General features: G+C 43.3%; 2 protein-coding genes across 2 annotated transcripts; one reads left to right on the forward strand and one right to left on the reverse strand.

The window, feature by feature from the left end:
- Positions 1–45: 45 nt before the first annotated feature.
- LOC141374342 (uncharacterized) lies at positions 46–23702 on the reverse strand. Its single transcript, XM_073902229.1, has 9 exons — positions 23404–23702; positions 17603–17729; positions 13384–14303; positions 7033–7109; positions 6334–6412; positions 5872–5953; positions 5088–5250; positions 4177–4277; positions 46–871 (listed from the first exon to the last, which is right to left on the reverse strand). Exons 1-5 carry the CDS (start codon positions 23700–23702, stop codon positions 6408–6410), a joined length of 1428 nt encoding a protein of 475 aa, XP_073758330.1. The 3' UTR covers positions 46–871; positions 4177–4277; positions 5088–5250; positions 5872–5953; positions 6334–6407.
- Positions 23562–27579, forward strand: SLC25A4 (solute carrier family 25 member 4). Its single transcript, XM_025886171.2, has 4 exons — positions 23562–23811; positions 25110–25596; positions 26114–26254; positions 27128–27579. The coding sequence occupies exons 1-4, from the start codon at positions 23701–23703 to the stop codon at positions 27283–27285; spliced, it is 897 nt and encodes a 298-aa protein (XP_025741956.1). The 5' UTR covers positions 23562–23700; the 3' UTR covers positions 27286–27579.
- The last annotated feature ends 58 nt before the right edge of the window (positions 27580–27637 follow it).

A 27637-nucleotide genomic window follows, 5' to 3' on the forward strand; every position in this document is an offset into this window, starting at 1 on the left:
TAAACGGTCGGACACCCAGTTGGTGGTGCCTACGGAGAACTGGAGAATTGCTTGGTGTGGGAAAAACCCATATGTGTCTGGTGACAGGAAGTGAAGTATGGAGTGGAGAGTGTTGAGAGTAAAGTCGAAAAAATGAAACCTTTTCCTTTCGGGAGTGGTTAAATTATGGTATATTGTTTGATAAAATCTTAAGCAGACATCAAAATTCATGTTAAAGTTCTAATGATTTGTTGAAACATTCACAATACAATTACAGCTATGTACACAAAATAAAAATAATTGAGCATGACCCCATTTTTTATTTGTTTAATTTCTAAAAGACTAGATAGAAATATATCAACATGATCATAGTGATGATCTCCAAGTGATTATTCAGTGGTTTACATTTTCTTGGGTATATTTTTCTGTAGATACTAATTTTTCTATAATGAATATGTATTATTTTTTATTTTGAAAAATCTTTAAGTGTAAAATAATTAAATGAGGGCCTGGTATAATTCTTTTTTTTTTGAGAGAGAGAGTAGGTGTGTACAAGGGGTGGCGAGGGGCAGAGGGAGAGGGAGAGAATCCCAAGCAGACTCTGCACTGAGCTCAACGTGGAGCTTAATCCCACCGCCCTGAGTGAGATCACAGCCTGAGCCAAAATCAAGAGTCGGATGCTTAACCAACTGAGCCACCCAGGTGCCTTGAGCCTGGTGTGATTCTTAAAATACATTTACCTTGCCTATTTTTTCTGGATCATATTTTTCAAATTCTCTCATGTTACTGAATCCCCCTGTGAACTTGCCTTTCAGCCACTTCTCTGCATCAAGTAAATCTTCTTGTTCTTCCTCTATTCTCGATATTTTTCTGACACGGCTTCCAGATATTACTGAAAAGGAAAAACACCAAAGTAAATCGTGATTACAGTTGTAAGATACAAAATTAATGTACAGAAATGCAATTCTATACACTAACAACAAAGTAGCAGAAAGAGAAATTAACAAAATAATCCCATTTACAATCGCACCAAAAAGAATGAAATACTTGGGAATGAGTTTAAACAAGGAGACAAAAGACCTGTACCTTGAAAACTATAAAACACTGATGAAAGAAATGAAGATGACACAAACAAATAGAAAGATATACCATGCTTGTGGATTGCAAAAATTCATATTGTTAAAATGTCCCTACTACCCAAAGCAATCTACAGATTCAATGCAATCCCTATCAAAATATCAGTAGTATTTTTCACGGAACTAGAACAAACAATCCTAAAATGTATTAACCACAAAAGACCCCAGATAGCCAAGAAATCTTGAGAAAGTAAACAAAGATGGAGGTATCACAATTCCAGATTTCAAGATATGCTATAAAGCTATTGTAAGCAGAACAGCATGGTACTGGCACAAAAACAGGTCAGAACAAAATAGAAAGCCCAGAAATGAACCCATGTATATGTGGTCAATTATTCTATGGCAAAGGAGCCAAGAATATACAACAGGAAAAAGACAATCTTTTCAACAAATGGTGCTGGGAAAACTGGACAGCTACATGCAAAAAAAATGAAACTGGACCACCTTTTCTCACCATATACAAAAATAAACACTAAATGGAGTAAAGACCTAACTGTGAGACCTGAAACCATAAAACTCTTGTGCATTGGCCTAAGCAACTTATTTATGGATTTGTCTGCTCCCGCAAGGGAAATAAAGGCAAAAATAAACTATGGGGACGACACCAAAATAAAAAGCTTTAGCACAGTGAAGGAAACCATGAACAAAATGAAAAGGCAGCCTAGTGAATGGGAGAAGATAATTTGCAAATATTGGATATATCCAATAAGGAGTTAATATTAAAAATACATAAAGAACTTTACAATACCAGAAAAATAATAATTTTATTAAAAATGGGCAGAGGACCAGAATAGACATTTTTCCGATGAAGACATACAGATGGCCAAGAGACACATGAGAAGACGGTCAACATCACTAATCATTAGGAAAATGCAAATCAAAACCACAATAAGATATAATCACACCCCAGTCAGAGTGGTTAGTATCAATAAGACAAAAAGTAACAAGTGTTGGCAGGAAAGTGGAGGAAAGGGAACCCTTGTGTGCTACTGGTGGAGATGAAATTGGTGCAACCACTGTGGAAGCAGTATGAAGGTCCTCAAAAAATTAAAAATAGAGATATTATACAATCCAGTAATTCCACTACTGGGTATTTACCCAAGGAAATTGAAAACACTGATTAAAAAAGATATATGCACCCCTATGTTTATTGCAGCATTATGTACAATGACCAAGATAAGGGAGCAACCCAAGTGTCCATTCATAGATGAATGGATAAAGAAGAGGTAGTGTGTGTGTGTGTATTGCATATATGAATATATACACAATGGAGTATTACTCAGCCATAAAAAAGAATGAAATCTTGCCATTTGCAACAACACGGATCAACCTAGAAAGTATTAAACTAAGACAGAGACAGAGAAAGATAAATATATGATTTCACTTATATGTGGAATCTAAAAAACAAAACAAGAGAACAAACAAACAGACTCTTAAATACAGAGAACGAACTGGTGGTTGCCAGAAAGGAAGGGAGTGGGGGGATGGGCAAAATAGGTGAAGGGAATTAAGAGGTACGAACTTCCAGTCGTGAAATAAATAAGTCATTAAGATAAAAAGTACAGCATAAGGAATATAGTCAATAACATTGTAATAATGTTGTATGGTGACTGATGGTAACTACACTCATCCTGGTGAGCCTTAAGGTACAGAATTGTTGAATCACTATGTTGTACACTTGAAACTAATTTACCATTGTATGCCAACTATACTTCAATAGTAAATGTTTTCAATTACATAAAATCTCCAAAAGGTAATTAGGCTTGACTCTTGGCATAAAGTATCATTTTACTTCAGGAAATAAAGATTTAAATAAGCTTACATAAAAATCCAAAATGTATTCATTTGGGTCAGAATTTTTTAACCCAGGGTCCATGAACATCTGGGACTCACAAATGTATTTCAAGTTGCAATGCATGAAATTGTATGCAAAATATCAAGTGCGTGTGGATCTTCCTGGAAAGAGAGTTCACAGTTAGATTAGGTTCTCATTCGGGTCTGTAATTAGGGTGAAAACCATCCTGGCTTACCCAGACTGTTGCCTTTAGCACAGGAAGCCCTGAGTCCTAGGAACTCCTCAGTCTTGGACCAAAAAACTGGGATAGGTGGTCACCCTTTCTTCAACCCAAGAAAGATCAATGAAAAATCGTTCAAAGATTCCATTTAAATTCAATGCAAGGTATACATAAAAATTAGAAGATTACTTCTTGAGTCAGAGAATGTTGCTATTCCTTCTTATTCTACTTACGTCCTGAGAATTATTTTATATACAAACCAAAGCTACTGGTGTCTTTCCTAGTTTCTAGGCTACCTGCAATTTGTCACAATGAACCCTTACCAGTTGTCATGTGTATTTGGTGGCTGTTGCATTACTAGGTTGAGATGTGATTACCCTGGCAAGACCACTCCCCATATCAATCCAGAAGTTTTGGAAAACGCATGCCATCGTATAAGAATCCTGGTTTGTGGCACGTTAGGAAACTCAGGTGCTCTCAATTGGTTTAGGTGTCAGCGAAGACACCTCCAAACGGTGTACAAGAAGCTAATTTTCGCCCTCGTTGGAGGCAGGCTAGAAGTTAGAACAGTGGCAGGAGAGGCCTTTCCATTTTCCCTGCATTCCATGTGGAGAAGAATGGAGCCTTCTTCTACTACTAAGCCCTATCTACTAAGGCATACTCAAATTACGGCATCTCTTTTAATTTCCAGGTTTAATCCACTGGCCTTTGGTAAGGTCTCCTTGGACAGCCTCTTTGGTCTCAGCGGTGCCACAGATAATCATAGGAGGACCGTGAGGCCACCGCTGGGGCAAGCAGTCCTTATGCTGGTGTGGTGGTGGCAGCAAGAATTAATGAGGTTCCAGGGCAAAAGTGAATCTCAGGGGAACAGAGGGGGGATTTTCTAGTCTAGCTGACTCTGACTCAACCAAAAGATTCTCTTTCCAGTGTTCACCCTGGATGCTCTGGTTCTGTTCTATGAAGAAAGGTGACTTTTATTATATGCACATACTTTACAATGTCAAAACATACACATAGGTGGCTTTCTTCAGCTGTGGAGTTTTTACCTGAAACTTTTGTGGTTTTTGATGATCCATCGTGATCCTCAATTCCCAAGTTTTTAAGAGTCACATATTGTTTGAGAACACCTGTTCCGTTCTCATCATACCTGCATTACTAGAAGTGATTCATGCAATTTCATATATAAGTTTTATGAAACTGTAAATATATTATCTCAAGATGGCAAATGTGAGAGACGTGGGACACCCATTTCCCCCTGTGGGTCTAAACAAAACAACACTGTTAATCACAGTGTCCTTTTTGTTAAGCCTAGACTCAGCTTCAAAAATTTTCCCAACTTCTACCAGACATCTGGCAACGGCAAATTTTTTTTATTTATATAAAAAATATATTTATTTAGATATATGTGTGTGTGTACATATACACACACATATACACATACATAATAGATATGTCCATTCTTTTCATTTTTAAAACGAACAGTTCTCTAAAAATTCTATACCAGCCCATGTGTCCTGATTTTGAGTTAAAAAAATATTATCACTCTATGCACACCACCTATACCCCTACATATGTAATTATGGAGAAATGCATCATCTAATGGCTGATGCTTTGCCCTCAGAGAATGACCATAAACCTTTGGCTTATTAACCGGTTCCTTCTGCCCTTCCTGATATCCAATAGATATGAATCATTTGCAACTTGAGGTGAAGATCAGACATGAAGAACACAATGAAGCAGCACAAATATGATGGCTCAGTAGCAAGGGCTCTGGAGTTCAACACTGAGCAACAGCACAGGCTCTGGAGTTCAACACCGAGTAGGCGCCAAATCTATATCCTAACTCTGCAATTTGTAAGTTCTTCTAATTTTCTCTCTGAGTCTCAGATTCTTCACTTATAAAATGGAGAACGTAATACCTCCCTCACAGGGTTGTTAAGAAGTAAATGAGGGACACCTGGGTGGCTCAGTTGGTTAGGTGCCCAACTCTTGGTTTCAGGTCAGGTCATGATCTCAGGGTCATGGGATCAAGCCCCACATGGGGCTCTGCACTCAGGTGGAGTCTGCTTGAGTTCTCTCTCTCTCCCTCTCCCACGGCCCCTCCTCTCCTCTTTCTCTCTCTAAAAAAGAAAAAAAGAGAAAGTAAATGTTATTTTGGATAAAGAGCCTAGTACACTGTGCAGCAATTAATAGGCCCCCAACAAATGGCCTTCATGATGGCCAAGTTGGACCTATTCCATAGCTGACCATAATTCAAAGCCGAGTCTAACACAGGGGCTGGGGTATGGCTGACAGAGGCAAAAGCTGAGGGAAAATTACAAAGTAGGGCTAGGACTCCTCTGTTCAACACACATTTACTGGAAAAAAAAAAGGATTAAAATATAAAATTTTTAAAAATAATTTTTTTAAGAAACGAGCATTAATAAATGAGTGTCCACCATATGCCAGGTCCCATGCTGGGCACTGGCGTCCCAAATGAGAAGGGAACAGGGATGAGAGCAGAGGGTGGGAAGCCCCCTACCCCTAGACCCTCCCTATCACTACCCATCTTGCTTGAAATTCAAAGCCCAGCAAATTCAAGATACAGATACGTGTTTTCATGGATAATAATATCACACATTTTCTTTGCAGTTCCAAGAGGTATGGGTCAGTGTTTGTTCTGTGGTAAGTGAAATTTACTTGAGATGAAAGTTACCATTACCAAAGTTTTCAAACCCCATTTCTTTCATATGAAAACCCACTCTGTTAAGAATTTCCTTAAATTCTGGCCGGAGTATTGTTCTTTCATCTTCTGTGTTTTTCCATGGTGTGAGATCCAGGAAACTGTTTTTAATAAAAAGAACAATAGATTGGCTAAAATGTGACTTATATTCCACTACAGATATCTATAAATAGATTCCCACTGACTTGATCCCTTGAATTGTATTATTCGGGTTATTAATGTGAAAGGAGGATATAACCTATAAAACAATGCATGTCCAAGAAAAACGCCTCCTGTAAAACAATTAACCCTATAAATTCCAGTATTAGCTGTTGGGCATTCTGAGTTTGCTTGCACACACTAATTAAACGCATGCACCGATTTGTTCATTAGGTCAAGAGCAGAGAGGAGGTGTCCACTTTTTGGGGCTTTTCCTTTGACGTCTGCATGGATCCGTGAGGATGTCATCAGCGCCCCCTGCCTTCTGTTAAAATGGTCAAACCTGGTAGGAATTCCTGAGGGAAGGAATCCCTGTGTACAACTCTTCAAAGCTTATCATGATCTAGTCTTGGAGTTTCAGCCTGTAAGAAATTAAGAACACAGGGGAAGGAAAAGGGGGACCATTGAGACATATTGCATATACAAATAGAAGATCACAGTTCTATTCCAGCAGACACAACAACCAGATCCCCTTCTAAAACGTTTACCCCTTTTAGCTCAGATATTATGTTTTAGCTTTTAAGATGCTGTCTTGAATTTTACAGGTTCATTCAAGGGGATGTGGAAGAGAATTAGTAATCTAAATTAAAATGAAGACAGCAGCAGACTTTGAAACAAGGGTTACCAGTCATAAAGCAAGTCTTCATAAATATACGTTGTGTGTATATGTGTGTGTGCGAGGGAGGAAAAGAAGACAGAGAGAGAGAGAGAGAGAGAGAGAGAGAGGACCGATTGTAATCCTGCTTGCCTATACGGCAGGGTTGGGTTTTGTGTTGTCCTGTGGTAGAAGTCGGATTGTAGAAGACAGAAGGAAAGACTGACAGCAGGGAAACATTCTTAATTCCTCTGATGCCTGCCCTGCCGGCTGAACCCCCCCCCCAACTCCACAGCCCTCAGTTCTCAGTCCGCCCTTCCTGTGCTCCGACTCCGTGTGGACTGAGTGACTTACGCTAGTCAAAAGGCCCCGTGACACGTGACATACCTGTGCAGGGGTTGTTGATGCTGCTTGGGACTCTATATCTTCTCAGAAATCTAGACAACACCATGAGAAGCCCATCTCTATGAGAATTCAAGGAGCCACAGGAACAAAAATAAGATACAGTGATAAGAAAAGAAGAAAGGTTGGCCCTACTGGTCACTGATGGTACTGGGAGTTGTTTCCATCGTAGAAATGGTATGACCTTCAACCTTGGTCATCTTTCCTCCCTCTTCTCCTTCTGGATCCTGTTTAATTAATTCACAAATTCAATAAAAAGTTATTGAGAACTGAACACTTAACCAAACACTGGGATCCAAAGGTCATGTAGACATGGTCTCTGCTACCACAAATGTTGGTCTAGTTGGGGACAGCGAAGTATATCATGATTAGTGCTGAGAGCAGGGTACAGAAGCTAGAAGGACCCTAATACAGAATGAAGGCTGAGACTCAGGAGGAGGAACGTGTGTCAGGGAAGGTTACCCAGAAAGGACAAGGCTTGGGGTGAATTTTGAAGGATGAGCAACCACTGAGTGGGCAAAAAGTGTGTGTGTGTGAATGAGAGTGAGCAGGGGGTGGGGAACTGGACAGAAGCCATATAAGGAAACAGCTGAAGAAGAAAGTGAGAGAAAGGTAGATGTGTGCGGAGTGTTGCAGGTGGGTCATAGGGCTGGGGTGGCAGATGTGCAGAGGTGTGGAGGCTGGAGAGAGAGGAGGCCAGAGAAGTGTGTGGGTCAGGTTGCAAGAGACCTTAAGTAGCAGGGGCAGGAACACAAAGGGGTAAGGAACTGCTTTCTACCCCGAAAGCTGTAGAGTACCACGGGAGGACAGTAAGCAGCGGAGGAGAAAAAGCAGATGGATGTAATGGAATGATTGCTTTGGCCACAGTGAAGTCACTGGCCTAGCAAAGGGCCAGGCCAGAGGCGGGGTAAAGAGTTGAGAGTTACTGATGGAACCCGGGTGAGAGCCTGACGAGTGGTAGTGTAGAAAGGAGGGGATGGGCGTAAGCAGGGCTAAGTAAACATATTTAAGAAGTTCTCTCCACCCTCCTTCATGGAGCCAAGCCACCTCCGGCACAGTCAAGGAGCCTTGGCCCGTTTAGAGCCTGAGAAATATACTCTGCAAACAGAGTGGGGCAATGTACCCTAAATTCTTGAGTGTGACTTCAACTCCTGTTTTTGTTGGTTTGTTTTATTTTTTATTTTTTTAATGATCAACATTAAATCCTCTCCAGGTTTCCACTCCCACCCCTCTACTCACCTCAGGAGGCTAGTCATCTTTCCTGGCCTAAGAGCCAGAAGGACCTAGTCTGAGTCTTTAATGCTGAGTACTTCCTGGGACACCGCAGAGATAGGTTCTAGTCCTTTATGCTATATATGATTTTGGAAATGATTTCTCCTAGCCAGGCCCAGACACAATAGGTAATCCTTATGGAAAAATGGTAACATTTAAAAAATGAAAACCAATTTAATTAAAAGAAAAAAGTAATTAATATCATTACACTGCCCAAAGATAATCGCTCCTAACATTTTGGTGTTCGACATTCGTGTTCTTTTCCTGTGTGTACTATTAATACAGATGAGATTATTATTATATAGTTTTATACCTTGTTCTTTTCACCTCACCTTATTATATGAACATTACTCATGTTATTACAAACTTTTGGGGAAGGGTTATTTTACTGGCTGTGTGATAGTCCATCGTGTGTGTGATGTTTACTTAGCCATTTCCCTAATGGTGGTTATTAGATTCATTCCAAGTTCTATTATAAATAACTCTCTAATGAAGATTTTTATGCAACCAGCTTTTCTCTGCATTTTCAATGATTTTCTTGAAGTAACTTTCCATTAGGATAACTGAGTCAAAGAAAATAAATATTTAATATTTAATCTTCTTGATACAATTACCTCCATCAAGTCTACAAATGGGTACTCTCTCCATCAATGGATAAAAGTGCGAAGATATGAGTTTGAAGCCAATTCTACTTCTTTTTTTTTTTTACTTTTTATTTATTTATTTGACAGAGAGAGAGAGAGAGCCCAAGCAGGGAGAGGAACAGAGGGAGAGGGAGAAGCAGGCTCCCCACTGAGCAAGGAGCCTGATGTGGGGCTTAATCCCAGGACCCTGGGACAATGACCCGAGCCAGAGGAAGACGCTTCACGGACTGAGCCACCCAGGCGCCCCGAAGCTAATTCTACTGCTTATTGACTGAATTATTTGGGGCAAGTTGTTTAACCTCTCTGAGTCTAAGCTTCGTTATCTGTAAAATGGAGATGCCTACCTCACGGAATCATGAAATTTAAAAGATGTAGCGTGTAATTGGGCACAAGGTCTGGTGCACAGTAAGCGTTCAACCTAAATATTGGTTCCTTCTTCCCTTCTGCTATTCCTTTTTCCATTGTTGGGTAAAAATGAAATGACCTTCAGGTTTGTTCCATTTCCTATTAGTCAGGCATTTAGATCATGGTTGCAACATCTTAACCACAAGGCATGTGAAGTAGATAACTGCACAATACAGGCACACTGTTTGTATTTGGCTTATAGAACCTTCTCGATACTACGTAATTGAATTGGTAATGAATACTTGGTACATTTGTTACTGTTACTGCATTTCTGAACAGAGTTAGTGTTTTATATATTTTTCTATTTTATCCTTATGCAAATTATTTACCAGCTCTGGTCTCAGCTTCCCTATCAGAAAAAATAAGGATAATACCTGTCCTATCTTTTTGTGGAATGAGCATTTCTTGCTAACTATGGAGCTTTTTACTCAGACCAACGACCCACACACTGAACAAGATACAGGTAGGATTAGCCACACAAGTCAGAGAGACACAAAGGGAAAAGAGGAAAGAAGAAACTCACCTTTACCCAAAGTTTGTATTTTATGAATATTAATCTCTCGCTCTCTCTCTCTCTCTCTCTCACACACACACACACACACTATCATGAGAGGTGCTTCGCAGGTACTCAGATTTAACAGACAGGGAAACTGAAATCCAGCAAGGTTAAGCAACTTTCTCAAGTTGCCAAGACACAACACTAAACCGTATCCTGAAATGAAGAAGGGCACACTTCTGTTTTATTGGTTTAGTCAATAAATTGGAGTTGAACAATTCATTGTTTTACTAACTTGCACGCTGTTGCTTAGAGAGAAAAGCACAAGGTAAATTCATCTGGGAAATATTTTCTTAGTTCCGCTCAAATGACCCCTTTAAAGGAAGCCGCATTGATAACTACAGTACATCAGTGACACCAGGGGAAACTATGATGTGTGTGTGGTGAGGGGAAGGAAGAGTGAAACCGATTTCATGATCCTTTAGTTTCATTTGTTTTCACATTATAAAATATATAAATTGGAAGACAGTTCAGAAAGGGGAGGCACAGCGGAAAAGACTTCTTCTATTCCTGAGAGCTCCTTTCACAGAAATATTCTTAGGACCCGCACACTATCCCCAAAAGGAGTAAAAATGCAGGCAAAAAATTGGCCAAGAGTGTAAACTAAAAAACAAATATTTCTATCAGGTGAAACTACATAAAATTGCAGTTTTGTAGGCCCACATCAGTCAAATTATCATCATTTTCATATGTTTCCACCTATATATGTGACATTGTTCCCTAAGTCTAGAGAGAGTTGTTTCTGGGAACTGACTTCCAAAAGTGCTGCTTGGTAGTTAGGGTTTTGGCGAGCTATTGCCTTTAAATTCTATTCATCACTTTTAAAATGGAACTCGGAGTGAAATAAGTCAATCAGAGAAAGACATGTATCATATGACCTCACTGATATGAGGAATTCTTAATCTCAGGAAACCAACTGAGGGTTGCTGGAGTGGTGGGGGTGTGGGAGGGATGGGGTGGCTGGGTGATAGACATTGGGGAGGGTATGTGCTATGGTGAGCACTGTGAATTGTGCAAGACTGTTGAATCACAGATCTGTAACTCTGAAACAAATAATGCAATATATATTAAGAAAAAAAGGAAGAAGAAGAAGATAGCAGGAGGGGAAGAATGAAAGGGAGTAAGTCAGAGGGGGAGACGAACCATGAGAGACGATGGACTCTGAAAAACAAACTGAGGGTTCTAGAGGGGAGGGGGTGGGGGGATGGGTTAGCCTGGTGATGGGTATTAAAGAGGGCACGTTCTGCGTGGAGCACTGGGTGTTATGCACAAACAATGAATCATGGAACACTACATCAAAAACTAAATGATGTAATGTATGGTGATTAACATAACAATAAAAAATGTAAAAAAAATGGAACTCGGAAATATTTTGAGAGATATTTCAAACCACGTAAAAGAAAAATAACTTAATTACAACTGAATCTGTCTTCCAAGTCCTGGTGTCTTCACCTGAAAAATCACACATACAATAGGTAGAGTAGCTTTGCATATAATTTGGTGGCTAAATGCATAATATTGTATAGGAATATCTATGTTTGTTCCATTTCCTATTAGTCAGGCATTTAGATCATGGTTGCAACATCTTAACCACAAGGCTTGTGAAGTTGATAACTGCACAATACGGGCACACTGTTTGTATCTGGCTTATAGAAGCTATGGGGGGCATTAAATAAGGGACTAGAAGCTCTGCTGCACACTAGTTGTGTGCTAAGCTTAAGCAAAGCTACTCACCTTTCTGGACTTCAGTTTACATCTATATAAAATAAAGATAATAACTTGCCTCGTGGAGTAATTTGTGAGTATGACATGAAACGTTATAAAATGGGAGACCTTTATAATTATGAAGTGTTATAAAATTATAAGAGCTGGTTATTGCACGTTAATAAAGAGCAATGCTGTGGATCACTGAGCATTATATCTCTGGTTTGAAAGAAGCTTAGATGGTTTTCAGTTACCTCTTGCAGGGTAAGGAGAGAGCCCTCTACAAAGACAGGCTTCGCTTGATCCCAGCGCAACACCAAAGACGAGGTGTCTGTGCTCCTGTTGACCAGTGAATGTGTTTCGCGTAGACAGACCCATCTCCTAGCCGGGGCCCTGTAAGATTACTCTGTGGGTTTAAATTATGTAAATAGGCTTCACACAGGGATCAGATTGATTGGGTAATTACGAAGTGCCCATTTTATGATTCCAGTTGTATGGAGAGACGGTTGAAGCCCACCTGGTTTCCTAGATTTTACCTATTTGCATATTCAGTGCATTCAGGCAATGTCACCTCAGCAAGGAGTCAGCGAGCATTCTTAGAAGATCTGCTTGTGCCCGGCAGCGCCAAGACAAAGACCTGGCCACTGCCCTGCAGGGCCTCCCACCTGAGCCTGGAGGCCAGACAGGTGACTTATAACCAGGCTGTGGTAGCCAGCAGAGAAGACTAAAAAAGTTGCAGGGAAGGGGAGAAGGGAGAGAGCAATTCTAGCAGAAACCGTTTATCAGAAGGCTTCGTTGAGAAGGAGGAATTAAGTCAAAGTAGGTGGCTAGGAAGGAAAAGAATTCAAGTAGATGGATTGTTTGATGCAAGAAACCAGGAGGCTAGGTGGCCGGTCACGTGGTCACGTGCCGGCTAGAGGGGGAGTGTGACTGGAGATCGGGGAGGCGGGGAGCTGAGAGGGCTTTGAATGCCAGCCAGAAACTGAGGCATTAGGACTTTATTCTGTAGGAAGCAGGGAGACATCCTAAAGGCCTCCAAGCAGGAAAGTAACGCAAACCAAGATGGAGGTCAGGTCTCTCATTTGAGGGTAGGTGGGGAGATTAAGGAACCTTCCGCTTCCCAGTGAAGCAGGAGGCCTGAAAGGCAGGCATCCCTCAAAGGAGACAACTTGACCTGAACTGTAAGTTCCTTGAAGGCAGGGTCAGGGTCTTAGTCACGTTTGTTTCCTTGCTGTCAAGCACAATGCCTGTGATTAAAAAAAAAGAGGAAGGAGGGAGGGAGAGAGGAAGAACACTTGCTGAATGAATCAGGCAGAGGTATGAATGCACTCGGGTGCAGGGTGCAGGCTGAGCCCAGGCCCCACAGGGCAAGTGTCTCACGGTCCAGCCCCAGCCTGGAGAGGTCGTGCAAGGGCCTCCCACCAGCCTTGAGAAAGTTGCTCTCAAAATAGAGCTCGTAGCGCCTACCTCAGTTCCGCAGGCAGAACTAACCGTGACCACGGACGTGAAGAGCTGGGTCCAGGGAGCCGCACAAAGCGGTCACTGAATTAAGTTTGGGGGAGATCAGTGTCCTGCAGGGTGGTAGACTCACAAACACAGTGAAGGAACCTCTGGGGTCGGTGAAGGCCCGGAGGGCGCTGGGCTTAGCGAGGAGGGGAGGCTCGTGTTCCCGCGTCGCACGCAAGCAGGACAAGCCCTCCGCCCCCCCGCCCCCCGAGCCGGAGCGGACCCCCAGCAGCCCGCGCTCCCACTCACCTGCGGGCCGGCTCCCGCGGGCTCCCGCGGGCTCCGCTTGGGCCGGGCCCGAGCCCTGCGGGGCTCCCCCGGGGGCACCGTCTCCCCCGACGGCCGCGGTGCGGGGCCAGAGCCCGGGTGTCCGCCGCCCCGGGACCGCGCCGCGCGCTCACAGGCGCTCCAGACGCCGCGGGGGGTGGGAGGGACGCGCGGAAGGGGGCGCCCTCCCGGGGCCGCGTTCCCGGCGCGCCCTGGCGCGCCCCGTACCACCCAGCGGCCGCGAGAACCCGGGGAAGGCCGCGCCCTGCTTTCGGGGTTTCTACTGCGACAGTTTGGGGAGCCGCGGGTTGAGAAGGGGGCACCGAGAATGCAGAGTGCTCCGATGAGCGCCAGCTCCCTTCCGGCCTCCCCTCCACCGCCGCCGCCGCCCCGAGATCACGCCCCTCGTCGAGCAGCCTCGGCGGCCGTCGCCGGAATCCCTGGTTTCTGTCCCGGAGGAGGCGCGAGGCGCAGGGCCGGCTGGAGGTTGGCACCGGCCGCGGCCCCAGCGCGCAGCACGCCCTCCGCACGGCGCTTCTCCGGAAGCCGAGGGAAGAGCCCTGGAGCGCGGACCCGACCCCAGCCGCACCCCGGGGTGTGTCTGCCACCCCAGGGCCCGAGCTGCCCCCCGGAGGCGCCCGGGGGCGGAGTGCGGGTGCCTGCCTTGGCCCTCCCGGCGCAGGGATCTGGTCGCGCCGCGAGGTCGGTGGCCCGGGTGGGGGCACGGGTGTTGGGGTCCTCTGAACCCCAGGCACGGGCCAGGCACGAGAAGGTAACTGCAAGAAAGGAGTTAATCTGAAAATAGCTCCATTCTTTGTTCTTTCTATATTAAGCAAATCATCCGGCGCCCCTCCGGATAAATCAGAAAAACAGCCAAGATTGACCGAGTTAGGCAGCAGGTCCTACTTCAGAAACCCTTTCTACCGCCTCCGTAGCTCTGTTTTCTCAAAACAAATGCTACGAGCTGTGTACCTCTCTACACAGCTTCTCCGGGAAGGTTAGAATAATTAAACAGATCTTCTTGTACCAGGACGTTCTATTAGCATTCCATGTTCTTTGCATTTCCCCGTCAATTTTAGAATCAGTTCGTCAATTTCTACCCCCAAAAGAGCTTGCAGGGATTTTGATCAGGGCTGCATTGGATCTGTCTTGTCAGATTTATCCCTAAATATTTCATATTTTTGAGGCTATTGTGAATGTTATTTAAAAAAAATATTTTATTTATTTAATTTAGAGAGAGAGCGCGCGCGCGCGAGCGAGCAGGGGGAAGGGCAAAGGGAGAGGGGAAAGAATCCCAAACAGCCTCCCCGCTGAGCAGGGAGCCGGACCTGGGGCTGGATCTCAGGACCATGAGATCCTGACCTGAGCGGAATCAAGAGGCGGTGGCTTAACCGCTGAGCCACCCAGGTGCCCTGTAAATGTTATTTCTTAATTGAATTTCCAAGTGTTTAATGCTAGTATATAGAAATACAATTGACTTTTGTACATTGATCTCTTATTCTACTAAACCTTGGTATTGGATTTCTAGCTCCCAGAACTGTGAGAGAATAAAGTTTTGCCGTGTTGAGCCACCCAATTTGTGGAAATTTGTTACAGCAGCCCTAGGAAATGAATACAAAGATATTGCAATTCCCACCTGTAATTGTGGATTTGTCTATTTCTCCTTGCAATTATATCAATTTTTGTTTCATGTATCTTAAAGCTCTGTTTTTAGATGAATAAACATATAGGATTGTTGTGTCCTCTTGAGAAACCAACACCTTTCTCCTTATGAAATGACCTTCTTCACCCCTGATGACATTTTTTTGTTACAGCTTTTTCTACCTTTTTACTTTTAGCCTATTTGTGTCTTATGTTTAAAGTGCATTTCTTGGGGGTGGGGGGATGGGTTAGCCTGGTGATGGGTATTAAAGAGGGCACATTCTGCGTGGAGCCCTGGGTGTTATGCACAAACAATGAATCATGGAACACTACATCAAAAACTAATGATGTAATGTATGGTGATTAAATGTATGGTGATTAATGTATGTAATGTATTTACAAATTTACAAGTTACAAAAAATGTAATGTATGGTGATTAAATGTATGGTGATTAATTTTTTATTGTTAAATAAAAAATTATTAAAAAATAACAAAAATAAAGTGCATTTCTTGTGGCAGGCAGGCACTTGGGTCTTGCTTTCTTTTCCCATATGACAGTCACTGCTTTGACTTTATTATTTTTGTTTACTATTTTGAGGCTTCATCTGTATGTCTTTTTAAAAGTAGGGAGGATTCCCCCCCTCCGTAAGTTTCATGTACTATTGACAGGTTTTTAGTAAAAATCAGAGACCTAGAATGGCTACCTATGATCTCCCTCTAGTGGCCACATTGAATAATGTTATGAAATTCAAACAATTGTTTCAGAGCACAACCTCTCTGTGGCAAGCTATGCCTATTAAACAGTTGTGTCGACCGCTTATTAATATGACTTTAGGGTTTCCCACAGCAGTGAGTAAACCCCTCATGGTCCCAAGAGATGCCCAGTGTTTAAATAGTCCAAGAAGGGAAACTCGGCAATCTTGAAACCTGAAGGTATAGTAGCCACCCAAAATAATGAACTGTTGTGGTGTTATTTATACCTTAATAAGTAATTCAGAAAATATATAATGGTTGATGTAGGATAGTCATAGAAAATCAGGAATGAAAATGATGACTTTCAAAAACATTCAGAAGACAAATAGAAAGCATAAAACAAAGTGACAGAAATAAATATTTTAAATATGTGTAGTCCTTCCTTTGCAGCTTCCTTTGAATCTATAATTATTTCAACAAAATTTAAAACATATCAGTGGTCATGATAAATGGAAATGGATCCAAGCTCTCTAGCCAAAAGAATCAACATTTTCCTTAAAAAAGGAAAAAAATAAAATACGGAAGTTTATGGAGAACGTACGTAAAACATACAGAATGGAGAAAAGTAAAGGACTAGAAAAAGATTAACTAGGAGAATACAAACCAAATGACACCAGGTATTGCTTTGTTCCTTTAGAGGGAAAAGACTTTAAGGTAAAAGCATTAATGCAGATAAAGAGGATCACAACTTAAGGATTAAAAGTTAAATTTACTAAGAAGGAATAACAATTCAAATCTTGCATTCCTTTAAAATAAAGCCCTAAAATATGTAAAGGAAAATTTGACAGAGCTACGAGGAGCGAATGATAAGCAAAACTTAACATGGCTATGATTTTATATGGCAGACAATTGTTACAATCATATTTCTGCTAGTATAATTACTACTACTTTATATGATGAAATTCTGTATACTTATATTTCATACTGCTCCACAAAAACTATGGAAAAAGTTGAGAACTGTTGCACTAGAAATTGAAGCACATTATTTCCTACTGATTGAACAACTATTATGTTTAAGGTATCATGGTATCTTCTATATGCTAAAAGAGTAAGCTGTTGTACTTATTTCGTTTAGCCATTTAAAAAACGTGTTAGCTGGGTGGGTCTGGGTGGCTCTGTCGGTTAAGTGTCTGACTCTTGATTTTGGCTGAGGTCATGAGCTCAGGGAGATGGAGCTCTGTGCTGATGGTGGAACCTGCTTAGGATTCTCTGTTTCCCTTTGGTCTGCCCCTCCCCAATGCCCCTCCCCCCCCGCGCCCCGTTCTCTTTTTTCTCTCTCTCTCTCTCAAAAAAAAAATGCATAAGCTGGAGTTTCATAGAGCATTGTAGGGAAAACTATAACTTTCTGTACTATAGTTATAGCCCTGAAGTTCCTCCCTCCCCCGTCTCTCTCTCTGTCAATTAAGTCTGTGTCTTCTTAAATAAACAAATGTGCTTGATGGAACAAGCAACAGTAAAGAATTTCCAAAATTATAAAGGGGGGCCTAGGTGGCTCACTTGGTTAAGAATTTCCAAAATTATGATATATCTTTGGTATATTTTCTTTTAAAACTAAGAAAATACAAATATTGGCTCAGAAACTCAACTGTGCAAGGCAACCTAATTTCTATTAAGAGACTCCGTTCTGCCACGTGGTGAAAACAATTTGGGTCCCTTTTTCTCTTCTCCTTTGGCAATGATTTACATATAAGTCCCAGGGATTTCTATAGTACTAAAGATGGAAAGGGAGGGGCATATGGTCTGGATCTTCACCTATCCATGCGGGCATCAGCTGCCAGGTCCTTATTCCCTTCTGGTCTTCGGTCACCACTCCATCAAGGTCATTCTTGACATTTGCCTCATTTCCAACCATGAGGCTCTCCAGGTCTGGCTTGTTTTCAGCTAACTTGGTTGTCCTTGGATACAAAATGCTGTTCTGTTGCTCCCAGGCCACACTGGGGCAGGAGAAACTAATGCGGGCTCTCAAGGTCCTTTGAACCAGCAGGCTGCCCTACAGGTACTGGAATGTATTCTCCTGCTCCCTTATTATCCTCAATGAGCTCTGCAAGGCTGTCTCTGATCTGTGTACTAACACATCACCCAGTCATTTATATCCTGGCTTCTTGCTGCCTCTCTGAGCTGGAGAAGAGTACCGCGCCTGTTTCTCAAGGACCCACACTGACATCTCACTCTTGCTTTCTTCCTACCGTACTTCCTTTCTCCCTAGGTTTGGGGAAACTTGGTGTAATCTTTGGAAGGATGGGGTGGGCAGGAAAATTTGCTTTTCTTCAGGTATTCTACCAAATCTACTGTTTATACTTGAAATCCTTCTCTTCTTTTGGAAATTCTAATTCTAATGACAAGAATAATTTTTATTTTCTCTGCTTTCTGAATGTTTTTCTTTTCCCCTGAGGCCATGACACAGAATGTTTAGCTATCTGCATGAGAAAAGGGTCATGGGATACAAACCAGCATATAGGAAAAAACCCCTCATGCGTTAAAATAGCAAAATATTGTTATTCAACAGTACAGAGGAGCAAAAATGGTCTCACTGATAACATTTATTAAACATTGATTTTAATAGTAACAGGGATTATCCTGTTGATGAGGTGAAAGCAGAGGTGCCCCTGAATCATAAAAAAGGTGGTGTGGTGTTTTAGTATACAGGACAGAGACAGAGTTACAGAATTCATTGAAGTGCTTTTAAAAATGATGGGTAGGGGGGCGCCTGGGTGGCTCAGTCAGTTGAGCGTCTGCCTTCGGCTCAGGTCATGATCCAGGGATCCTGGGACTGAGCCCCGTGTCAGGCTCCTCGCCCAGTGGGGAGTCTGCTTCTCCCTCTGTCTACCGCTCTGCCTACTTGTGCTCTCTCTCTTTCTCTGTCAAATAAATAAATAAAATCTTAAAAAAAAATGATGGGTAGTGAAACACTAAATACTGGGGAAGCCAGTTCAAAAGGTACTTAAAAATCAATCACATCAACTCCAAGTAAGTAATGGCTTTATTCACAGAGAATGCAAGTCAGAAACCAGAAGCGTCAATGTGGAAGGTAGATAGTTATAGTTGGAGGCATTATTACTACCCATAAAATTAAGCTTAATTGTGCAATAAAATACCGAATATGCTTGTTGGAGTCTTGAATAAAGTAAGGAGGAGATGCTAAGATTATGAATGGCAGAGAAGTTATGGAACTCTCTTTAGCAAGGGGGTCTACCTGTGTTAGCTGGGGCTGAAGAGTGCCCCAGTTCCCCTGCCTCCAGCAACCACTGAGCCACTTTCTCCAGGGATCAGGGCCTTCCAGAAGAAGTTCCTCTCTCTGAACACCTTTTTTATTTTTTATGATTCAGGGACTCCTTTGCCACCAGAAATCACATCCTTTAAATAATAGTGACTAAAATCTTTCTGACCAAACTTTTTGTTTCATAAGCATGCATAAAATGTTAATAAGACAAACTTTGACTGAAGTAGCCCATTGACAGTCATTCAGCCAGGAGTACAACCAGATCCCCAGATGGACCCTGTCGCCACTGCATGGGAATCGCCATGTAGACACCAGAAGTATGTGTGTTCCTGCCACGTCAGCACCTCTCTCTAGGACAACAATCTTACCTTTCTGATTTTCCTATCACCAGGACCCTCCAAAGTTTTCAGTGTCTAAAGTGAGGATGCAGTAATGCTTGTTGAAAGATTTTGAAAAAGGAAAAAGTGAATGAATGAATAAATAAATTAGGTGTTAGTGGTTCAGATAATTTCTATGTTGATGTGGAAAAGTAGGAGGAAAATGCATACCCAAGGGAGCTGACCACTAAAGGAAGAAGGTTCTAGAATGAACAATGGGTTAAAAAAAAAAAAGACACATTTTGTAGTTTCATAGTTTTGCTTGGCGTTAGCTAAAACAGGAACTGGTAGTTGAAGCATGTTGAAGGAATCCTCATGACTTCTGAAGGTATGTGGTGTGCATGTTCACTTTAATGGCACCTGATTATAAAGAACTTGTCAATTAAGGTATTGTTCTTATTAGCTAAGCTACCCTGAGCAAGAATTGCAGAGAAATATTGCATTTATTTTGTTTTGCCTTTTTGAAAGCAATGCATCAATGTGAATGTGTCTATTAAATACCTTTGAATAAATTCAGAAATTCATGTGTGGTCTTACATGATCAAAAGAAATAAATTTTCAGAATTCATTCCTCTCTGCTTAATGCTGAAATTTACCGTGTGAACAAATAGTAAGGTATGTTCTAATTACTAACAGTTTTAGATCTACACCTACACACATTGTCAGCACTATCAACAAATCCTTAAATGTTTTTTCTTTATTTCTTGTGCCTTTTACTCTTTAGCAGATCCCATTCTCTATTCCCAGTTTGGTAAAATATGTAAGACTCTAAAAGTTTCCGCTAAGATAAAAAAAGCTAGCTCAACACCCTACTCTCATTTCTATACAACCCTGTCCCCCCCACCCCACCCCACCACCCAGGCTCCAGGACACCATGCCACATTTGAAAGCAGAGTTTTCTCTCTGATATCTCAGATGTCTTGGGATATCAGGCAGGCAGAAAGCCACTGAGTGCTGGGATCGGTGGGTAGACACATGTTCTGCTGAGCACCATTCTCTCCCCTGCCTGTGTAAGGGATACCTGGATCTTGTGATCACAGGCAGCTCATGCTCCTGAGGGCATCTGAGGTCTCTCTTTTCTGAGAAAGTCCATGAAGGGAGAGGACAGTATAGATTTCCGTGGAAAACCTCTTGTCAAGGACTCCAGCTACAGCTTGCCCTAATGACAGGATAACTGGACAGAAGCCAAGAAGAAATACGATATCTTCCACTTGGAAAATATAAAAAATTGTGATTAGTAAAGTCAAGTACAACAAAGATGATAATACTTCCTGAATTAATATAATATTTAACTTAATTTTGATATGTTAAAAATTTTCTAGTGATATTTAACTAATTGAACAACTTGATAATAAAAACAATTCCAGACATAGAAGCAAACAAAACTTTTTGTTTTTTTAAGTGGTTAGAGAATCACATATAACTTGTTCTTTTTTAAATATCAATGATCAAATAAATGAGTCATGGTATGGTGATTTCACTAATTAAAGCTACTATAAGAACATAATATATGGCAAACTAGAATTAGTAATCCAAGGCAAATAACAGAGAAAAGAAAATATCTACTTAAGAACTAGAGTTGTGAGGGCGGGGGGGGACGTCTGGGTGGCTCAGTCGGTTAAGCATACAACTCTTGGTTTTGGCTCAGGTCACGAACTTGGAGTCATGAGATTGAGTCCTGCGTTGGATTCTGTGCTCAGCACCGAGTCTGATTCAGGTTCTCTCTCTTCCCAGTCTGCCCCTCCCCCCACTTGCCCATGTGTGTGCATGTTCTCTCTCTCTCTCTCTCAGATAAATAAATTAAATCTTAAAAAAAAAAAAAAGAATTAGTGTTGGGATACCTGAGAATGGTATGGTATGAAATTAGACCAAAGAAGTAGAAGGAGGAGGCCTGGGTGGCTCAGTCATTTAAGCTTCTGCCTTCGGCTCAGGTCATGATTTGGGGGTCCTGGGATTGAGCCCTGTGTGGGGCTCCCTGCTCGGCGGGGAGTCTCCTTCTCCCTCTCCCTCTGCTGCTCACCCTGCTTGTGCTCTCTCTCAAATAAATAAATAAATAAAATCTTAAAAAAAAAAAAGAAGAAGGAAATAGGCTAGTAGGGCAAATAGACTACTCTATCTACAAAAGAGATACATTTACATCAGAACATGATGTATATCATCATATGGATCTGTTCACATTTAAATAAATAACACTGTTAGAACAATGTAAGAAAAAATATCAAAAGAAAAACAACAAAATGGAAAGTGCTTAACATACTGCTCTAAATATATAAAGAATTTTAAATATAAATACTCTGCTTTCACACCATAGGCAGTCAAGGAAGATTAAAAATGAATACCAAAGGAAAACCCTGACAAACTAAATCGAATCACATGGGATATGTGCAGTTTCACAGCAATTAAAGAGGCACAAATTAGAACTCATAAAATGGCACAAATAACTAAAAGATGCTTTTTTTAAAGGCAGTGTTGGAGGAGGATCTGTAACCATTTGACATTTTGCTGGTGGGCTGCATTATTTCTGAAGAGCGACCTCTCAGTGTGTAGCAAGAGCTAAAAATCTTTTGAAACATTTAATCTACCCATTCCATTTTACAAAAGAGAAAAGAGAAGGAAAAATCATAAAGGGAAAAATGAAATTTGTGCAAAGTACATAGCAGCATTATTTTTCATAGTAAAAACAAGAAACAGCTCTAATGCACAAAGTGAAATGGTTTAGGCAACTGCTCAATATTAACAGAATGGACTATAGCGCACTATTATGTGGATTAGGTTGATCCATAAAAATCTATACACGAGGCTGTAAGAAATAAAGCTAAGTGACAAATATGTCCACTGCTAAACTGTAAGCTGCTTGGGAGACTGAACCATCTCTTACTCACACTGAATCCGCAGGGTCAAACTTTGTTCCTGGTACGTGATAAACGCTCCAGCGCATGTTGAATGAATGCTTGAATGGCTTTTCTATTAATGCTGAATTCTTGACCTTCTGCCTGCTCTGACCTTGGTAAACTTGCATTTGCTAGCTTTCACACGGCTCGCTTAGATTTCTGGACTCTAGCCTGCCCAGCCTCAGATAAAAGCATACCCTTTGTGGTCCTGGCACCTAACTAGTGACCTCTGCTCTACCGAAGCCTCCATACCCGGGGAGTCAGACAGCTGCAGTTCAATCAACAGCCAACATGAAGTCTGCATTCATCGGCAAGCTTGTGGGGGAAAAGATGCCTAAACTTTGTCAAATGTACAAAACTGGGAAGAAACTCGAGTCTCCCCACTCCTCCGTGCCTAGCCTAAAGAAGCAAATACAGACAAGGATTCGATCTTCTCTTACTTGACATCCCAGTCACCCAGCTGACGGGAAGGCTAACAACACTAGCCTCAAGAAGCCTCCAGCTGTCCCAAAACATTCTGCCCAGAATATGTCCCGAGATTCCGTTGACAGCGGAGTAGCACATGAAGCCCTTTCGGGATTTACAAAAGAAGTGTCCAGTCCCCCCTGCACTCGGGCTTTCCCCTTTGCTGCTGGCGCTGGATGCCAGGCCCATAAGTATTTCATGGTAGAAAGAATGATTGAATGATTGAATGGCGGGAAGAGGGGATTCGGCAGGTTGCCAGATTATGAGGTAATCACAGCATCAAGTAACGTTAGCATTTATTTTGGAGGATCTTAATTTATTTGCGAGAGCACACAACTCTGAATTCAGAGGCCCAAATCCAAGCAGTGAGCGTGGTGAGGGACACCGTTAGAAGGAAGAGGAAAAAAACCCAGCCTGAACTCCCTTGGCCAAGCAGCGGGTCCCGTGCAGGCCCGAGATTAAAGAAAGCCCTGCTTGAGGCATCGGTCCCGTGGTCCGTCCCCGGGTCGGCCCCAGCCAAAGCCTTCTTGTGCTATAAATACAGCGGCCCACATGCTGCAGAGACATGGTGTTCCCTCTGCTCGCCGGGACAGATAACATGAATTTGCCCTTTAAACGTCCCAAGCTGAAGGCACAGCCCCCCGCCCACCCCTACCTCCCGGAAGCGCCTTCGCTCCGGTTGCCCTCTGCCGAGGAGGGGGACGGCGAGGGGGTGTCCAAGCACCTGCCCAGCCAATGCGCAGTGCGCGCGCGGCCCCCGGGGGTGCCTCCTCCTCTCGCGAGAGACTGGGCGGGGGATATAAGGAGGGCTGCGGGGGGAGCCGAGCGGCCCCTTAGCGTCGCGCAGGGACGGAGAGCGGGTGGCCGTGCCTGGCCGGGCGGAGGCGAGAGCGAGAGCGAGAGCGCGAGCGCGAGCGCGGCTCCCGGAGGCTGTGTGCGCCCGGCTGTCACCATGAGTGATCACGCGTTGAGCTTCCTGAAGGATTTCCTGGCCGGCGGCGTCGCCGCTGCCGTGTCCAAGACCGCGGTCGCCCCCATCGAGAGGGTCAAACTGCTGCTGCAGGTAGGGACGGCGCGGGCGCAGCGAGCCGGGTGCGGGCCGGGCAGGGCGCGCGGGACGCTGGCGAGCCGCAGCGGCCAGGGGGAGCGGGGCGGGCCAGCCGCGCAGCCAATCTGTGCTAGGCCACAGGCCCCGGCGCCCGGCCTACGCGAAGGGGAAGGTGCCCTCTGCGTAGACAGGTCCAGCGTCAGTAGCAGATTCCTGGTGTCGGGTGGCGCCCAGCGTTCGGGTGTCTATATATGGAAACCCACCCGGGGTAGGTTACAGCCAGCCAGATCCTGCTCCTGGGACAGCACTGACCCTCCACTTAGGCCTCCTAGGTCGGCCTCGCCTTTAGAATTTCAGTGTCCCTTGCACCCTTTTTCCTGCATCTACCTTCTACAATACAAAACCTCCGAATAATTATTACTCAAAAACTCGCGTAGTGTGTCCCGTGCACCATGCTGTAGGCTGACATATATTTCATTTATCATTGTATAACCTCTGTTAGATACTGTTCCCCCTATTTTGCAGCTGAAGAAAGAGGTTTTGAGAGATTAAACAGTTTTCAGAGCAGACTCATATTGTCTTACTTACCCCGTCCCTCAGTCTTTCCCTCTGCAGTCTGGTCTCCGGTTTATCAGTCTCCTCCTCCCCTCATCCTGTCGTGTTTGTCTCTACTTGCCCAAAAGGCAAGGGCCCCTCAACGAGAAACTCAGCCTCCTCAATTTGGGAGTCAAAATTATCATAAAGAAAAAAAAACCCAACTGCTCACTCACAGTAACAAACCCCTCAATAATCAGTTACTTGGATAATCTGCTTGAAAATTTTCAGGCTGTAATACCTAGTGGATTTATTCTACTTCTGTGAGAGCATCTACTCCTCAGAGGTCCTGGTCTCCAGGGAGATTCAGGGAGACTGAGGAATCATTATCTCCTGCCTGTCCATCATGTTTGTTATATCAGAGCAGGTGCCCTTTAGGGCAGGCATCTTTAATCATTTCAATCTCCCGATGAGCCCCTAGTGTAGTTCTGGCAGTGCGGAAATGACTCTACAATGAAATCTTTTCAGTTTATTTGGGGAAGAACCTTTTCTCTCAAGTGCCCTGATAATTGAGGCAAAAGTGGATTTTTTTGGCTTGTTATCCAGGTAGCCAACGTGCTTACTTAGATTTAGTTAATATCTACTTGATTTCCCCCTATATTTTTTTAAGAAGGAAAATCAGAGAGTTGTACACGTTCATTTGCTCAGGTCCTCTTTCCTTCTCCCTCTGCTCTGGCCATCCTTACCCAATTCCTCCCCTCCCTCCCCTCCCCACACAGGTCCAGCATGCCAGCAAACAGATCAGTGCTGAGAAGCAGTACAAAGGGATCATTGATTGTGTGGTGAGAATCCCCAAGGAGCAGGGCTTTCTCTCCTTCTGGAGGGGTAACCTGGCCAACGTGATCCGTTACTTCCCCACCCAAGCTCTCAACTTCGCTTTCAAGGACAAGTACAAGCAGATCTTCCTGGGGGGTGTGGACCGGCATAAGCAATTCTGGCGCTACTTTGCCGGTAACCTGGCTTCCGGTGGGGCAGCTGGGGCCACCTCCCTCTGCTTTGTCTACCCGCTGGACTTTGCTAGGACCAGGTTGGCTGCCGATGTGGGCAAGGGTGCTGCCCAGCGTGAATTCAGTGGTCTGGGAGACTGTCTCACCAAGATCTTCAAGTCCGATGGCCTGAAGGGTCTATACCAGGGTTTCAGCGTCTCTGTCCAGGGCATCATTATCTACAGAGCGGCCTACTTTGGAGTCTATGATACTGCCAAGGGTGAGAGAGGGGCCTCAGGGGCTGCGGAGTGGGGAGGAGGAAGGTCCCCAGGGGTCTGTAACTCATGAAGGACCGGATATTTATTAATCTTGGTTTTGTTCTAGTCCCTGGGCTAAACGATGCTTCTGAATGAGGAGGTGGTAGGGTGTGGATAAATAGCTAAAGGACTCTCCTTGTCCCCTTCTGAAATAAACTCTGGCCTTCAAATATTCAGAGAGGAAGAAGGGGAGCCTGCTTTCCCCCTTGCCACAGCTCTGTCAGTGACCAAGTTGAACTTGGAGCCACTTCAACATGCCCTGTACACTGGGCACAACGCTGGCTTCCCTGGATCCGGAGGGCAGTCCCCGGCTTTGGTTGGCTGCCTGGTTGTGAGGCATCCATAAGGGTCAGGTTCTTCCAGAAGGGTAGGGCATGGAGTCGGAGGTACGGTAGCCTCTTCTCCATCCCTACTTGCTTTTGGCTGAGCTGCTGAGAGAAATCACTTCACAGCCATTTGGCTTCTTGCCTCTGCTCACAGGGATGTTGCCTGACCCCAAGAATGTGCACATTATTGTGAGCTGGATGATTGCCCAGAGTGTGACAGCAGTCGCAGGGCTGGTGTCCTACCCCTTTGACACTGTGCGCCGTAGGATGATGATGCAGTCTGGCCGGAAAGGGGGTAAGCCTGACACCTACTGGTCTCTTATTTCTCTGCCCAAGGGGGAATCACTGTTCAGTGCTCTTTCTAGTCATCACTGTTCTGGTTGTTAAAATTATGTGGTAAGAACTTAGGAAAGCAGCTTCAGAGTCAGTCCCCCTTAACACTGCCGTTAACTGTTCCTTCAGAGAAAAGAATGTGTTCCTATGAAAGAGATAAGAACATCAAAAATGAGATATTTAAAGGTGAACTTAACTAAGTAATATTATAGAGGCTGTAGGCCCTTTTCGCTTAGAGCCTGGGTACAGAAATACAGGAAATTAATTAGCTAGTTTACTTAAAAATAATTCTTGCTTTTGTTATCTAGCCGTTACAAGTGTTAGTGGGAGAGGGTACTTTTGCTGGGTGACATGCCCTGAAGCCGTTTTGGCTTACAGAGGTTGAAACATGAAACTGCCATTTTTAGCGTCGAAAAGTCAAATATTAGTTCCGTTTGCTTCAACCTAACAGTTTTATCTCTTTTTAACTGTGCCACCTTGGGCAATATAATCTGAGACTCTGCCCGTAAAATTTTCTTTTCTCATCCCTAAAAAGGGGGACCACGCAGCTTACTACTTCCACTCCATCCCAGCCCCTCCCATTTTACAGTCTGACCATGTGAGTTAGCTAGTTAACTGCCCTAGTTCTTCACCTGACTTTGGCTGGAAAGAGTAGGATTGACAAGAGATGCTGCCTGACAGTTACGCAAGGAAGCGGGTGTCTGGCTGGACACCACAGAGTTGGGGCTTAGGGCTCAAGTGACTGACTTTTCTAACACTGCGTGTAGATGTCTTTCAGAGGGAAAGCCTCTTTCCTCCAGAATTACAGAGCCCTTACCAAAATTTGTTTCCACAGCGGATATCATGTACACGGGGACGGTGGACTGCTGGAGGAAGATTGCAAAAGATGAAGGAGCCAAGGCTTTCTTCAAAGGTGCCTGGTCCAATGTGTTGAGAGGCATGGGCGGAGCTTTTGTACTGGTGTTGTATGATGAGATCAAAAAATACGTCTAATATAGTTACAACCCAAGGTCATTGGTTCCAGATCCATTGTGTGGTTTAACAGACTTTTCCTATGGGAAGTAAAAGAAAGATCTGGGATAAAACCAGACTGAAAGGAATACCTCAGGAAAAAAAAGCTTCACTGAGTGTTCATTAAACCACAAATGTATTTTGTATTTATTTTACATTTAAATTCCCACGTCAGATAGAAAATAACTTATCATACTTGTACAATTAACTGAAGAACTGATAATGAAGAAGATAGCCGAATGTGAAATCTCAATAAAGACCACTTCATGCACCATGTTTTTTTGAATTCTTTTTAACTGCTACGTGGATTTAAACGTAAGACCGTAAATGCATG

This window comes from Callorhinus ursinus, unplaced genomic scaffold (genome assembly GCF_003265705.2).
Source record: "Callorhinus ursinus isolate GAN/ISIS: 27379988/994484 unplaced genomic scaffold, GSC_fseal_2.0 scaffold17, whole genome shotgun sequence".
Lineage (NCBI taxonomy): Eukaryota > Metazoa > Chordata > Mammalia > Carnivora > Otariidae > Callorhinus > Callorhinus ursinus.